The 14,897-nt window shown below is 54.5% G+C and overlaps 1 protein-coding gene across 3 annotated transcripts in view; it reads right to left on the reverse strand.

Annotated features, from left to right (window-relative positions):
- The window catches only part of GYS1 (glycogen synthase 1), a 27,617-nt gene extending 12,960 nt beyond the window's left edge, over positions 1 to 14,657 (reverse strand). The window contains exons 1-9 of one of the 3 annotated variants that reach the window (XM_037728481.1): positions 14,338 to 14,353; positions 13,185 to 13,275; positions 12,646 to 12,827; positions 7,701 to 7,892; positions 6,358 to 6,543; positions 5,969 to 6,113; positions 3,771 to 3,888; positions 3,167 to 3,287; positions 2,197 to 2,303 (exon numbers count right to left, since the gene is read on the reverse strand). In XM_037728481.1, coding sequence (XP_037584409.1) covers positions 2,197 to 2,303; positions 3,167 to 3,287; positions 3,771 to 3,888; positions 5,969 to 6,113; positions 6,358 to 6,543; positions 7,701 to 7,892; positions 12,646 to 12,666 — 890 coding nt within the window. In that variant the 5' untranslated portion in view covers positions 12,667 to 12,827; positions 13,185 to 13,275; positions 14,338 to 14,353. Of the gene's footprint in view, positions 1 to 2,196; positions 2,304 to 3,166; positions 3,288 to 3,770; positions 3,889 to 5,968; positions 6,114 to 6,357; positions 6,544 to 7,700; positions 7,893 to 12,645; positions 12,828 to 13,184; positions 13,276 to 13,425; positions 13,825 to 14,337 lie in introns of those variants that run through there. The other 2 variants (XM_017500505.2, XM_037728480.1) reach the window with 2 other exon arrangements.
- Between the last annotated feature and the right edge of the window lie 240 nt (positions 14,658 to 14,897).

Here is a 14,897-nt window from a genome sequence, read left to right on the forward strand (position 1 = left end):
TTTGAGACGGAGTCTTGCTCTGTCGCCCATGCTGGAGTGCAGTGGTGCGATCTAGGCTCACTATAACCTCTGCCTTCCAGGTTCAAGGGATTCTCCTGCCTCAGCCTTCCAAGTAGCTGGGATTACAGATGTGTGTCACCACGCCCAGCTAATTTTTATACTTGTAATAGAGAAGGGTTTTCACCATGTTGGCCAGGCTGGTCTCCAACTCCTGTCCTCAGGTGATCTATCCACCTCGGCCTCCCAAAGTGCTGGGATTTCAGGTGTGAGCCACCATGCCCAGCTAATTTTTTGTATTTTTAGTAGAGATGGGGTTTCATCATGCTGGCCAGGCTGGTCTCGAACGCCTGACCTCGTGATCTGCCCGCCTTGGCCTCCCAAAGTGCTGGGATTACAGGCGTGAGCCACCACGCCTGTCCCCACTGAGTCTTTATTTTTTTAGAGATGGGGTTTCACCATGTTGGCCAGGATGGTCTTGATCTCTTGACCTCGTGATCCGCCCACCTCAGTCTCCCAAAGTACTGGGATTACAGGCGTGAGCCACCTAGCCCGGCCCCCCACCGCATCTGAAACATGCCCAGGGCCTTTGCATTTGCTGCTCCCTAGATACCCACAGGGCTTGCTCTGTCATGACCTTTCCCCCTCTCTGCCCCATAACATTTTCTCAATGTGGCCTCTCCTGACAGCCCCGTCTCATATTCCAGTTCTGCTTTACTTTTGCCCGAAAATAAATTCTATCTACACGATTTTCTAGAATGCAAGCTCTATGAGGAAAGGGATCTTATTTTTCTGGTTCACGGCTGTATTTCCTGGACCTGGAAGAGTGCCTGGTAAGTAATAGAGGCTCCATGAGTATCTGCTGCTAATGAATGGTTTACAGATGAAGAAACAGAGGTTCACTGGGAGATGGAGGTTGCAGTGAGCTGAGATCATGCCACTGCACTCCAGCCTGGGCGACAGAAAAAAAAAAAATCAGAGAAAAGAAAAAGAAACTGGGCTGGGGACAGTGGCTAATGCCTGTAATCCCAGCACTGGGGGAGGCCAAGGTGGGCAGATCACTTGAGGTCAGGAGTTTGAGACCAGCCTGGCCAACACGATGAAACCCTGTCTCTACTAAATATACCAAAGAATTACTTGGGTGTGGTGGCGGGTGCCTGTAATCCCAGCTACTCAGGAGACTGAGGCAAGAGAATCACTTGAACCTGGGAGGTGGAGGTTGCAGTGAGCTGAGATTGCATCATTGCACTGCAGCCTGGATGACAGAGCAAGACTCCATCTCAAAAGAAAAAAAAAGAGGGATTATGGGCGCAGTGGCTCACGCCTGTAATCCCAGCACTTTGGAAAGCCAAGGTGGGCAGATCACAAGGTAAAGAGATCGAGACCATCCTGGCCAACATGGTGAAACCCTGTCTCTACAAAAAATACAAAAATTAGCCGGGTGTGGTGGTGTGCGCCTGTACCCAGCTACTTGGGAGGCAGAGGTTGCAGTGAGCCGAGATCACGCCATTGCACGCCAGCCTGGGTGACAGAGCGAGACCTCGTCTCCTCCCTGGCAAAGAAAAAAAAAAAGCCAAGAAAAATAAACTGAGGTTCAGACAGGGGCAGTGGTTTGCCTAAACTGGGCAAGTCAGTGAGGGTAGGTGGTGTGAGTGGAATCTCACTGGGTTGATATCAGAGCCCTGGTCACACTGTCACACATTTCTTGCCCGTGCCTTCTTACTGCCCTCGAGCTGGAAATGTCTCAAGGAAGTGACTTTGCTGGGAATCACTGGGGCAGGTTGATCATGTCACAGATGACAAAACTGAGACCCGAGGGCTGGGTGTGGTGGCTCAAGCTTATAACCCCAGCACTCTGGGAGGCCACAGCAGGTGGATTGCTTGAGCTCAGGAGTTCAAGGCCAGCCTGGCCAACGTGGTGAAACCCTGTCTCTACTAAATCATACAAAAATTAGCCAGGTGTGGTAGTGGGTGCCTGAATTCCCAGCTACATGGGAGGCTGAGGCAGGAGAATTGCTTGAACCTGGGAGGTGGAGGTTGCAGTGGGCTGAGATCACACCACTGCACTCCAGCCTGGTCGACAGAGACTCCGTCTCATAAAAAAAAAAAAAAAAAAGACAGATTCTAGGAGAAACACAGGACCCAAAGCACACAGCTGGGAGTGGGCTGGGCAGGGGTCCTGAGCCGAGGGCTGCTGACCAAAGCTGTTTGCGCACGGCCTGGCCTTTGAGGGTTTCCACGTTGAAATTGTTGGTCCGCGCCGGCATGATGAAGAAGGCAACCACTGTCTGCTCGCTGCCATTCACCTGAGCAGAAAGAAGGGGGAGGTCAGGATCACCTGGGGGAAGCCTGGGACCAGCCAGCCTTTCTGCCAAGACCATTGGGACCCTGCCATACCCCTTCCTGTCAAGAATTATAGGACAGTCCCCACTTGGACTCTGACCTGTCTAGGTCTCTATACTCCCTTCACGGCCCCCACCACACACAGGGGTTTTCCTACCCCATCTTCCTGGTTTCCTGGGTCTCTGTTCTAGTTATTTTATTTGCTTTTTTGAGACGAATTCTTGCTCTGTCCCCCAGGCTGGAGTGCAGTGGTGTGATCTCGGCTCAATGCAACCTCCACCTCCCGGGTTCAAGAGATTCTCTTACCTCAGCCTCCTGAGTAGCTGGGATTACAGGCACATGCCACCACACCTGGCTAATTTTTGTATTTTCAGTAGAGGCTGGAGTGCAGTGGTGTGATCTTGGATCACTGCAACCTCCGCCTCCTGGCCTCAAGTGGTCCTCCTCACTTACCCTCCCAAGTAGCTGGGACTACAGATGTGAGCCACCATGCCTGGCTAATTCTTGCATTTTTTGTAGAGATGGCATTTCACCATGTTACCCAGGCTGGTCTCTATCTCCTGGGCTCAAGTGTTCCTCCCAAAGTGTTGGGATTCCAGGTGTGAGCCACTGCACCCGGCTGTTCTCCCCAGTTCTTTTTTTTTTTTAAAGATGGGGTTTCACCATGATGGCCAGACTGGTTTTGAACCCCTGACCTCAGGTGATCCACCCACCTCGGCCTCCCAAAGTGCTAGGGTTACAGGCGTGAGCCACTGCGCCCGGCCTCTCCCCAGTTCTATACAGCTTTTCTTGCCCTCCCTCTGCCCCCTCACAGCCCAGGGCTCACTCTGAGCAGATAGTTGAGCCGGGCCAAGGCCTCCAGGAAGACGTCAGCACCCTTATTGGAGAACTCGTAACGGCCAGCAATAAAAAAGTACAAGGTCTTGTCCAAGTTGAAGTCCAGATGCCTAAAGAACCCACAAGACAGAGTAAAGCCCAAAGCCCTCACCCACTAGCCCTGGCCTACAAAACTACAAATCCCAGAAGGTATGGGTGGGGTCAGAGGATAGCTCAGGTAATGCAGAGGCATCATGGGCCTCCTGGGAGTTGTAGTTTTTTTTTTTTTTTTTTAAGAGATGACGTTTCACCAAGTTGGTGGCCAGGATGGTCTTGAACTCCTGACCTCAGGTGATCCGCCCACCTCAGCCTCCCAAAGTGCTGGGATTACAGGCGTGAGCCACCATGCCCAGCCAGTTCTTCTCTTTAGATGGGGGTTTCCTTTAATCCTCAGCCCACCATTCCAGCACTCAAGAACTAAGGAGGCCGAATACCCAGGTGCCCCCTCCCTCAGACCCAGAAGTCTGGGCTCCCAGCTACCGCCTCCCCCAGTTCTAGATGATTAGGCTCCCAATGCCCTCCTCTCTGAAGGCCTGGGTATATGCCCCACGTACCCATAAAAATGGCCCCGCACAAACTCCTGGATTCGAGCCTTGCTCTGAGCATGGAGGTTCTGGAACTCATGCATGGCAGAAAACTTCTTCACATTCAGGCCATTGGGGGTCACAATATCTGGGATTGGGGGTGAGGGTCCCATGTTTTATTTGTTCATTCAGATCAATGTTGTGGTTGAATGAATAAATTAAGGAAATGCCCCTTGCCTTTTGCAATTTCTTTCTTTCAATAGCATTCCTATGAGGTCCCCACTCCCGCCTTTTGTTTTTGGAGACAGGGTTTCTCTCTGTCGCTCAGGCTGGAGAGCAGTGACACAATCATAGCTCACTGCATTCTCGACCTCCTGGGCTCAAACAGTCCTCCCACCTCAGCCTCCCCAGTAGCTGGGACTACAGGCATGCACTACACACCCAGCTAATTTTTCTTTTTTCTTTTTTTTTTTTTTGAGACGGAGTCTCGCTTTGTTGCCAACGCTGGAGTGTAAACAGAGTCCACTGATCTTTCATTCCCTTTCATAAGACCAATCAGAATTTTAGCATATCTGAAATTAATATGAAAGAAATTATTTATACCTCCCATTAGCCTCCAAAGTGTATAGTCAGAGAGCCTCAAATACAGGTCACCACCTCCACAGCCTTCTGGGAGCTGCAGTTTTCTATTCTTTAGGGAAAAAACGGTGACCGATGGTCCCCAACTTACAATGGTTCAGGTAATGATTTTTCTTTTCTTTCTTTTTTTTTTGGAGATGGAGTTTCACTCTTGTCGCCCAGGCTGAAGTGCAATGGCACAATCTACCTCACTGCAATCTCTGCCTCCTGAGTTCAAGTGATTCTCCTCTCTCAGCCTCCTGAGCAGCTGGGATTATAGGCGCCTGACATCACGCCCAAATAATTTTTGTATTTTTGATAGAGAGGGGATTTCGCCATGTTGGCCAGGCTGGTCTCGAATGCCTGACCTCAGCTGATCCGCCCACCTTGGCCTCCTAAAATGCTGGGCTTACAGGCGTGAGCCACTGCGCCCGGGCAAGTTACGATTTTTCAACTCTATGATGGTGTGAAATATTTATTTATTTTTGAAACTGAGTCTCACTCTGTCATCCAGGCTGGAGTGCAGTGGCCCGATCTAGGCTCACTGCAACCTCTGCCTCCTGGGTTCAAGCAATTATCCTGCCTCAGCCTCCTGAGTAGCTGGGATTACAGGCGCCTGCCACCACACCTGGCAAATTTTTTATTTCAGTAGAGATGGAGTTTCATCATCTTGGCCAGGCTAGTCTTGATCTCCTGACCTCATAATCCACCAGCCTCAGCCTCCCAAAGTGCTGGGATTATAGGTGTGAGCCACCACAACCGGCATATTCATACTTTATTATAAAATAGGTTTGTATTGGATGATTTTGCCCACTTGTAGGCTAACATAAAGTGTTCTGGGCACATTTAAGGTATACTAGGCTAAACTCTGATGTTCAATTTTTTGAGACAGGGTCTCACTGTGTCACTCAGGCTGTGACAGAGTCTCTCCGTGCCACCCAGATGGTTCGGTAGCACGATCACAGCTCACTGCACCCTTGACCTCTTAGGCTCAAGCAATCCTTCCACTTCAGCCTCCTGAGTAGCTGGGGATACAGGCACACACACACACACACACACCCCACCATGTCTGGCAAAGTTTGTAGCCAGGGATTCGCCATGTTGTCCAGGCTGGTCTCAAATTCCCGGACTCAAGTGATCCTCCTGCCTTGGCCTTTCAAAGTGCTGGGATTACAGGTGTGAGTCACTGTGTCCAGCCAAAATACATTTTCGGTTTACACTTTTTTTTTTTTTCTTGAGATGGAGTCTCACTCTGTCACCCAGGCTGGAGTGCAGTGGCACGATCTTGACACACTGCAACCTCCGCTTCCTGGGTTCAAGCAATTCTTCTGTCTCAGCCTCCTGAGTAGCTGGGATTACAGGCGTGTGCCACCATGCCCGGCTAATTTTTGTATTTTTAGGAGAGACGGTTTCACCATCTTGGCCAGGCTGGCCTTAAACTCCTGACTTCGTGATCCACCCACCTCAGCCTCCCAAAGTGCTGGGAATATACCACGCCCAGCCCATGCCATTTCAGTTTACAGTGGGTTTCTTGGGATTAGGAGCAACTGGCTTTGGCATAGACAGCTGCCTGCCTCATTCATGTCTGGGGACTTCAGCCCGGCCCCTACCTGGTTTCCTCTTGAGCAAGTGCTGTGCCTCAATGGCGGTGATCTGGGACACGGTAGTGAAGACATGTGCACAGTGGGCTGCCGCCCTTTCCATGCAGTAGCGGTGATAGATCTGCCTCTCACCTGCTTCCTTGTCCACGTTGAACTGGGTGGGAGGGGACGACAGTCAGGTTAGAAGGACTGGGGAGAAGACTCTGCAGGTCCAGAATCCGGGGTCCTAAGGGAAACTGTTGCTGGGGGCTGGATTCCTGGGTCTGAGGTAGGAGGGGGCTTGGGACTTGGACTTCTGGGTCCTGGGAGGAGAGGGGACGCCATCCCCTTGGGCTCCCCGGAGCTTTGGGTTATCCTGGCATACTCTCAGTCCCTCATCTGCCACAGTCCCAGCTCACGTTCTCCAGGTTGTTGTAGAAGTCCACGGCACCAGCACACAGGTAGCGCCCCAGCAGCGTGGCATGGGTGGTGAAGATGGTTGCCACAGGCAGTCGCCGGGCACGACACAGGCAGAGTCCAATGCCTGCCAACCACTCATGGAAGTGTGCAACCACATGCGGCTTCTCCTCACTCTGTGCCAGGAACTGCGGGGCAACAGGGAGAGGGCTGCTGTCTCCACGAGTGTCAGGAAGGGAACTGGCAATCCCCAGTAGGGACAGGGACTTGGGGAGAGGTTCATCTATCACCACACTGCACAGAGTGGGCAGCAGCCTACGGCAGCAATCCCGACTGGATAGGGAACTGGAAATCCCTGAGGCAGCAACTCCTGGGCTCAAGTGACTGGCTCCCCAGGAGTTGATGGGAACTGAGGATTTTTTGGCCAACCTAAGTCCTGGCAGGGTAAGACAGGAAACACTGAAGTTTTCATGTCCCCAGGTCCTGGACATAGTTCCTAAAGACCCCTTGTCTCAAGGGTACAGTGTCTGCATCCAACACTGGCAAAAGGACTACAACTCCCAGAATGCCATAGGAGCAGCCAGTTCCTAAATTATTTGACCCAGGGCATGGGAAATTAAGCTTTTTCTTCTTTCTTTTTTTTTTTTTGGACACAGAGTCTTGCTCTGTTGCCCAGGCTGGAGTGCAGTGGTGCCATCTTGGCTCACTGCAATCTCTGCCACCCAGGTTCAAGCAATTCTCACGCCTCAGCCTCCCAGATAGCTGGGTTATGGGATCACAGGTGCCTGCCACCACGCCTGGCTAATTATTTCATATTTTTAGTAGAGAGAAGGGTTGGCCATCTTGAACTCCTGGCCTCAAGTGATCTTTCCCTATCAGCCTCCCAAAGTGCTGGGATTACAGGCGTCAGCCACCGTACCCAGCCTGGAAATTAAGCTTCTGGAGCCTTTTAAAACCAGAAGGCGGCCAAAGGCAGGTCAGGCTGAGAATTCGTAAGCATCCGGGGCAGCATCTGAGAGCCGAGTCCAGCGATAGCACCCTAGAGAACTACAACTCCCAGAATTCCCCGGGACAGCTCGCCGGCCTCACGTTGAGCCAGAATTCCTACGCTTGGAAGACTGGAGTAAATGAAGTTGGCATCAAGAGTTTCGGGTGTCCGAGGAAAGAAGATCCTGGGTCCCTGGATGTCCATGTCCCCAAAGGTCAGAGCTAATCCTTGGATTAAAGGACCTTATGACTCCCAGAATGCCCAGGGAAAAGCCCATCCTCTGGCCTGGGGGCTGATGGTTATTGCAGTTTCAGGTATGGGTGGAAAGTGACAGATGGGGACTGCAGTGGGACCTACCTCACCCAGGAACCAGGTGGTGAGAAAGCCAAAGAGGACAGCGTCGTTGGCCTCGCGGTCGTACCACGGCACCCCGATGTTGCAGGTATCCCAGAGCTCTCCCTTCCAGCGCTCCAGGGCCCAGGCTGAGGCCCCCACGTCCAGGAGCACCACCAGGGGGCCTCCCTCGATCAGCCAGCGCCCAAAATACACCTGGGGTTGCGGGGGGCACCACAGAAAGGATCAGGGCTTCACCCTCATGTCTGCACGCATTTGTGGTTCTCCCGGTTGCGGGCAGTTGTCTAGACTTAAGCCTCAGCTCTCTTCCCTTCTGTTTCTGTATTTGCTGCTAATTTCTCACCTGCTGCCTGAGCCTATTTCTCTATTTGCGTGATTTATTCCCACCACACATTTTTTTCCATCTCTGTTGCAATATATTCCCTGTCCCCTGCTTTTCTTTCTTTCTTATTTATTTTTGAGATGGAGTCTTGCGCTGTTGCCCAGGCTGCAGTGCAGTGGCATAATCTTGGCCTCCCAGGTTCAAGTGATTTTCCTGCCGCAGCCTCCCGAATAGCTGGGACTACAAGCACCCACCGTCACGCTCAGCTAATTTTTGTATTTTTAGTAGAGACGGGGTTTCGCCATATTGGCCAGGATAGTCTTGATATCTTGACCTCGTGAACCACCTGCCTCGGCCTCCCAAAGTGCTGGGATTACAGGCTGAGCCACTGCACCAGGCCTAATTTCTTTTCTTTTCTTTTCTTTTTTTTTTTTTGAGATGGAGTCTCATTCTGTTGACCAGGCTGGAATGCAATGGCACGATCTTGGTTCACTGCAACCTCCGCCTTCCTGGTTCAAGCAATTCTCCTGCCTCAGCCTCCCGAGTAGCTGGGATTACAGGCACCCGCCCTCAGACCTGGCTAATTTTTGTATTTTTAGTAGAGACGGAGTTTCAGCATGTTGGCCAGGCTGGTCTCAAACTCCTGAGCTCAGGTGATCTGCCCTCCTCGGCCTCCCAAAGTGTTGGGATTACAGGGGTGAGCCACTGCACCTGGCCTCCTGTTTAATTTCTATAACTGCTACCCCTGTCCCACTCCCTGCCCCCTTTCTCTGCTTATAACCAAGTATGTCATCACATGTCCTGTCTCTGTGCCCCCACCGCCCTGTCTGGCCACCCTGCTAATCATTCTCCTACCTGCTACCTTGTTTCTGTACTTGTGGCCACATTCCTCTTGCCAACCATCTTCATCTCCCATTTTTTTTTCTTTCTGATGCTAATTCCTTCCAGGGATACTACTTTTCTGTTTTGAGACAGGGTCTTGCTCTGTTGCCCAGGCTGGAGTGCAGTGGTGTAAACATGCCCCAGTGCAGCCTCAACCTCCCTGGCTCAGTCAGTCCTCCCGCCTCACCTCCTGTGGGTGTGGACCACCATGGCTGCCTAAGTTTTAAATCTTTTGTGGAGATGGGGTCTCACTGTGTTCCCCGGGCTGATTGTGAACTCCTGGGTTCAAGCAATTTTCCTGCTTCGCCTCCCAAAGTGATGGGATAGAAGTGTGAGCCACCAAACCAGGCTCTTTTTTATTTTCAGAGACAGGGTGTTGCTCTGTCACCCAGCCTGAAATGCAGTGGCGCAATTACAGCTCACCGCAGCTTCGACCTCCCAGGATCAAAAAATCCTCCCACGGCAGCTTCCCACGTAGCTGGGACACAGGCACACGGTACCACGCGCAGCTAATGTTTACATTTTTTGTAAGGACAGTGTTCACCATGTTGCCCAGGCTGGTCTCAAACTCCTGGTCACAAGTGATCCGCCTGCCTCGGCCTTCCAAAGTGCTGGGATTACAGGCATCAGCCACTGTGTCCAGCCTGTGATGATTTTTTCACTGTTCATGCTGCCAACTCTTCCTCCCCTTGTTGCCTTCTGTTCCTTTCATCACATATCTGTCACCTGCGACCTCTTTCCTCTATCCATAGGCCCACGCTGTAGTCCACAGCCACATTTCCTCCCTCCCACCCTCCCTCCCTCCCTCCCTCCCTTCCTCCCTCCCTTCCTTCCTCCTTCCTCCTTCCTTCCTTCCTCCCTTTCTCCCTTCTTTCCTCCCTCCCTCCCTCCTTGTCTTCCTACCTGCCTGCCTGACTTTCTCTCTTCCTGCCCTCCTCCCCTCCTCCATTCCTCTCTTTCTCTCCCTCTCTTTCTTTCTTAGGCTGGTTCTTACTCCAGTGGCCCAGGCTGGAGCGCAGTGGTGCGATCATGGCTCACTGGGCTAGGCACAGTAGCTCACGCCTGTAATCCCAGCGGAGGCCGAGGCAGGCAGATTGCCTGAGCTCTGGAGTTCGAGACCAGCCTAGGCAACACAGTGAAACCGCGTCTCTACTAAAGTACAAAAACTTAGCTGGGTGTGGCGGCATGCGCCTGAGGTCCCAGCTACTCAGGAGGCTGAGGTGGGAGAATTGCTTGAATGCAGAAGGTGGAGGTTGTGGTGAGTCGAGACTGCACCACTGCACTCCAACCTGGTGGACAGAGTATGACTCCACCTCCAAAAAAACATCATGGCTCACTACAGCCTTGACTTCCCAGGATCAGGTGATCCTCCCATCTCAGCCTCCTGAGTAGCTGGGATCACAGGCATGCACCACCATGCCTGGCTAATTTTTTGTATTTTTAGTAGAGACGGGGTTTCATCATGCCACCCAGGCTGGTCACAAACTCCTGGGCTCAAGCTATCCTCCCACCTTGGCCTCCCAAAACGCCAGGATTACAGGCATGAGCCACTGCGTCCAGCCCACAGCCACACATTACTTTTTTCCTTTTTTTTTTTTTTTTTGAGACAGAGTTTCACTCTTGTTGCCCAGGCTGGAGTGACGAGATCTTGGCTCACCACAACCTCCACCTCCCGGGTTCAAGCCATTGTCCTGCCTCAGCCTCCTGAGTCGCTGGGATTACAGGCACCCGCCACCACGCCTGGCTAATTTTGTATTTTTAGTAGAGACAGGGTTTCTCCATGTTGGCCAGGCAGGTCTCGAACTCCCACCTCAGGTGATCCGCCCGCCTCGGCCTCCCAAAGTGCTGGATTCCAGGTGTGAGCCACCGCGCCCGGCCTGAGCCACACATTGCTAACATAGCCCATCCTCGTCCACGCCCCAGGGCTGCGTTTTTCTAGCCCAGGCCATGCTTCTGAGTCTTGCTGCCTCACTTCTGCCTCTGCCTCATTTCTCCAGTTGGCTGCGTTCCTCCCCGAGATGGTCGCCTTGGTTCTGGGCCCGCTGCCACCGCAGCGGAGAAGCAGCCTCCCTCCTCACTGACCTGGCTCTTTCCTGCCCCGGGCCTGGCTCTGAGGCCCCTCCTCCTCCCAGCTGTCGTCTGCCCTTTTGCTGGCGGCGCGGGGTGGGGGGGGTGGGGACGCTGTTCTTAGGCCCCCAGCACGTGGGAAGCAGCTGCCCTCAGGAAGGGACCAAGCTGTTCCTGGGTCCCTTAGGGACACAGTAGGGCCTGAATGGATTCCAGACCCCAACACAAACCACAGGCTGTAAACGAGTGAAGGAGCTGCAGTGGCTCTGCCTCCTGGACCCGGACCTGTCCGTCCCTCAGTCCTGCTGCCTGTGGCTTTCTCCTGGGACAGCAGTGTGTCTCTTTCCGTCTTCATCCTGCGGCCCTGGGACTCCTGCTCCTCTCTATCCCCTGATCTGCCCATCTCAGACTCTGTCCTGTGGCTCTACCCGCTGACTTCTCCCGTCTTCCCCGATACTCCATGCTTCTCCCTCCTTCTAGGTCTGACTTTCTGAAACACCTGGCGGCCTCTTTTCTGTTCCTAGTCGGTCTCCCTGTTACTCCTTGCCCATGGCTCCATCCGCGCCTCTCCCTTCGTCTGCCTGACCCCCTCATTCTCCGAGCTTGGCCGTTTATAGTGACAATAAGAACGAAGATCATAATAACAATCACAGCTGGGTGCGGTGGCTCACGCCTGTAATCCCAGCACTTTGGGAGACTCATGAGTTCAGAGTTCGAGACCAGCCTGGCCAACATGGTCAAACCCCGTCTCTACTAAAAATACAAAAATTTGCCAGGTGTGGCTGTGGGCACCTGTAGTCCCAGCTACTCGGGAGGCTGAGGCAGGAGAACCACTTGGGCCTGGGAGGCGGAGGCTGCAGTGAGCCAAGATTGCACCACTATACTCCAGCCTGGTAACAGAGCAAGACTCCATCTCAAAAAAAATAAAAAGACAATCACCGCCCACACACTGTGCTAACTTCAAGAACTCCACTAAGCACTTTATCCTTATTAACTCTCTCATCCTCCCAGCACCTCTAGAAGGTAGATGCTGTCAGCACGTCCATTAGCCAAGGACACAAGGGCAGCCAGTGGAGAGGATGAACTTGAACTTTAGGCTCCAGAATGCTGCTCCTGCCTGACCCCAGGCCCCCTCTCCCTGGCTCTGCCTGGCTGGCTGGCTGGCTTTCTTTTTTGAGACGGAGTCTTGCTCATGTTGCCCAGGCTGGAGTGCAATGGCTCAAGAGCAGCTCAGTGCAACCTGCGCCTCCCGGGTTCAAGTGATTCTCCTGCCTCAGCCTCCCGAGTAGCTAGGATGACAGGTGCGCGCCACCACGCCTGGCTAATTTTTGTATTTTCAGTAGAGATGGGGTTTTGCTGTGTTGGCCAGGCTGGCCCCGCATGGCCATCTTCTGCCCGCTCTTTATCTCCCTGGGTCTGAGGCCCGGGGCCTCTGGGATCTGCGTCTCGGTCTGTCTCATACTCGCCATCTGCCTGTGCCTTTGCCAGTGTCTGGGATCTACCCACCACTTCCAGGCCCTGCATCTGTCTGGGTGTCCTATCATGCCTCGTTCCTGCGTCCACGCATGCCTCGCTCTCTAGCTCAAGGTATCACCCCGCACCCCCTCTCTGTTTGTGGCTTCCACCCTGATGGCAGGCTGTCCGTCCCCTTCTGCCCTGGGCCGCGCCATGTCCCACCTTGCAGCCCTTGCTGTTCATGGAGTCCAGTGTCCTCTTCAGGGCCGGGGTGGGGGCCTCCAGCAGCTCCACCTGGGTCCTCACGCCCTGCTCCGTGTACGGCCCCACCAGGTAGTAGTTGTCGCCCCATTCATCCCCTGTCACCTTCGCCTTCGTCTGCAGCACCGTGTAGATGCCACCCACTGTGGGCCCAAGCGTGTGAGGGCAGGCCCCGGCCGAGTTCCACAGTTCTGGGGCCTGAGGTGGGGTGGGCTGGGGACGTGGGGGTGCTCAGGCCCCAGACCCCTAGCTCAGGGGGAAGAGGGGGCTAGGAGCCGGTAATTTGGAGTAGGGGGTTTGGAGGCTTGGATCAAGGGGACAGGGGTCTGGAGGGCGGTCCTCCAGGGTCTAAGGGAGAAGGGGGCTGGGGTCAGGACCCTGAGGGAGGACAGGGCTCAGGCTAGACTTCCGGGTCTGAGAGAGAAGGGGCTGGGAGCCGGGACCCCTGGGTCTGAAGGAATTAGGGACTGGGGCTTAAGGATGGCAGAGCTGAGGACTACCTGGACCCGGGTTCCTGAGTTTCCCAGTTCACAGGAGCTGGGTTTAACCCGGTGAGGGAGATTCCCTCTTCATGACGGATTCAGCTTCTCACTGTTGCCCAAGAGAAGCCTGCATGATCGCTTCCTGCCCCCAGGGACCCTGCTGACCTGCCTCCCAATTTCCTCTCCCTTACTAGGGACAAAGCATGCAGGGCCCACGGCCCTATCCCAGACCCAGGAGCCCCCGCCCCCAGCCTCCTACCCTCCTGGAGCCCAGGCCCTGGCCAGACCCGGCTGTGTGTTCAAGGGGCCCCCCCTCTCCTCCTGGGAGACCCAGTCCCTTTCCCCTCCAAGACCCAGCAAAGAAACCCCTCAGTCCCTGCTCTTTGAGGTGGGGGACTGGCTTGTTCCTGGGGATTTGAGCCCCAGCCTTCTCCAAGGTCAGAACCTCAGCTTTTTGGAGCCCAAGACACAGAAATGCAAGCTCCCAGCCACTCCCATCCTAGGGCCCAGCCCGTGCCTAACTTAGGACTTCCCAGCCTTCCCTATTCGAGTACGCATGTGTCCCAGGCCCCGGCTCCTCTACTAGGAACTAATAGCTCAGGCCCTCGGCTCCTTCAAAGCTCAGGCATGCAGGCCCGCAGCCCTCTCCCCACCGGGGGATCTGCGGATTAGCGTCGCCAGTCCTTCTCAGCAGCCAGATCCTCAGGTCCTCCCACTGCAGCTCAGGCCTCCCATCTCCCAGTCAGCTCCCTCTCAAATCTGGAGTTTTATCCCCTAGACCATGCTGTTAGGGCCACAGTCTGAAACCCCGGCAGCTTCCCAGGTTTGCACACACAAGTCCCATCTCCCCCTCCCCTTCCCTGTTCAGCACCCAGGTATCTAGTCTCCCCGAAGCTTCCCTCCGGGACCCAGGAGTCTTTCATTTTAGCGCCCTCTTCCCTAGGACCCGGAACCCGGGCTTCCAGCCTCCTTTCAACGTAAGTCAAACGACTCATCCCTCTCCCACTCACCTCCGGCCTCCCAGCCCCTCCTCAAGGACACAGGAGTCACAGCCTCCTTACCCAGGACCCAAGGGTTCCCCTTGTAGCCCCGTCCCCCTACAACTCAGAGTTCCGGGTCCCCATCCAGTACTGCCCTTCTCATCAAGGGCTCCAATGCCTGGCGTACTCACCCTTGTTGGCCACCTCCCAGGCCACTTCGAAGAGCACTGTGTTCTCCAGATCGAATTCATCCTCCCAGTCCTCCAGTCCTGGCAGTGAGGACATGGACAAAGTGCGGTTTAAAGGCATGGCTGGCGCTGGAAGGGGGCTCCGGGGACCTCAAGCAGGGACCCCGGAGGTGTCCGGGGAATGCACCAGGTAGGGTGCGGGGCCGAGCAGCTGGTGCCCGACGGGAAGCTTGCAAGACGCTCAGCTTCCTATTGCACGACCGCACCCCCGCCCCGGTGCATTCGGACTTAAGCAGAAGGCGGCCGCAGCGTCACTGAGCCCAGCGGTGCCCCTGCAGTGAAACCTCGCGGCCGCCAGGAGGCGGTGGCCACCCCCCCCCCCCCAGCTAGCGCCATTGGCTCGTGCCCGGGGGCGGGGATTTCCGCGTCTCCTCATTGGTGGAACGGGTTAGGGGTCGCTGTGTCCGGGCTCCGCCTCGGCCATCCGGGAGGCGGAGCTTGCCGACGCGCTCTACGGAAGCGATTGGCCTTCAGCTCTGTCAATCTGAAGCCGGAGGCCTCAA

Source organism: Cebus imitator, unplaced genomic scaffold (genome assembly GCF_001604975.1).
Source record: "Cebus imitator isolate Cc_AM_T3 unplaced genomic scaffold, Cebus_imitator-1.0 Scaffold266, whole genome shotgun sequence".
NCBI lineage: Eukaryota > Metazoa > Chordata > Mammalia > Primates > Cebidae > Cebus > Cebus imitator.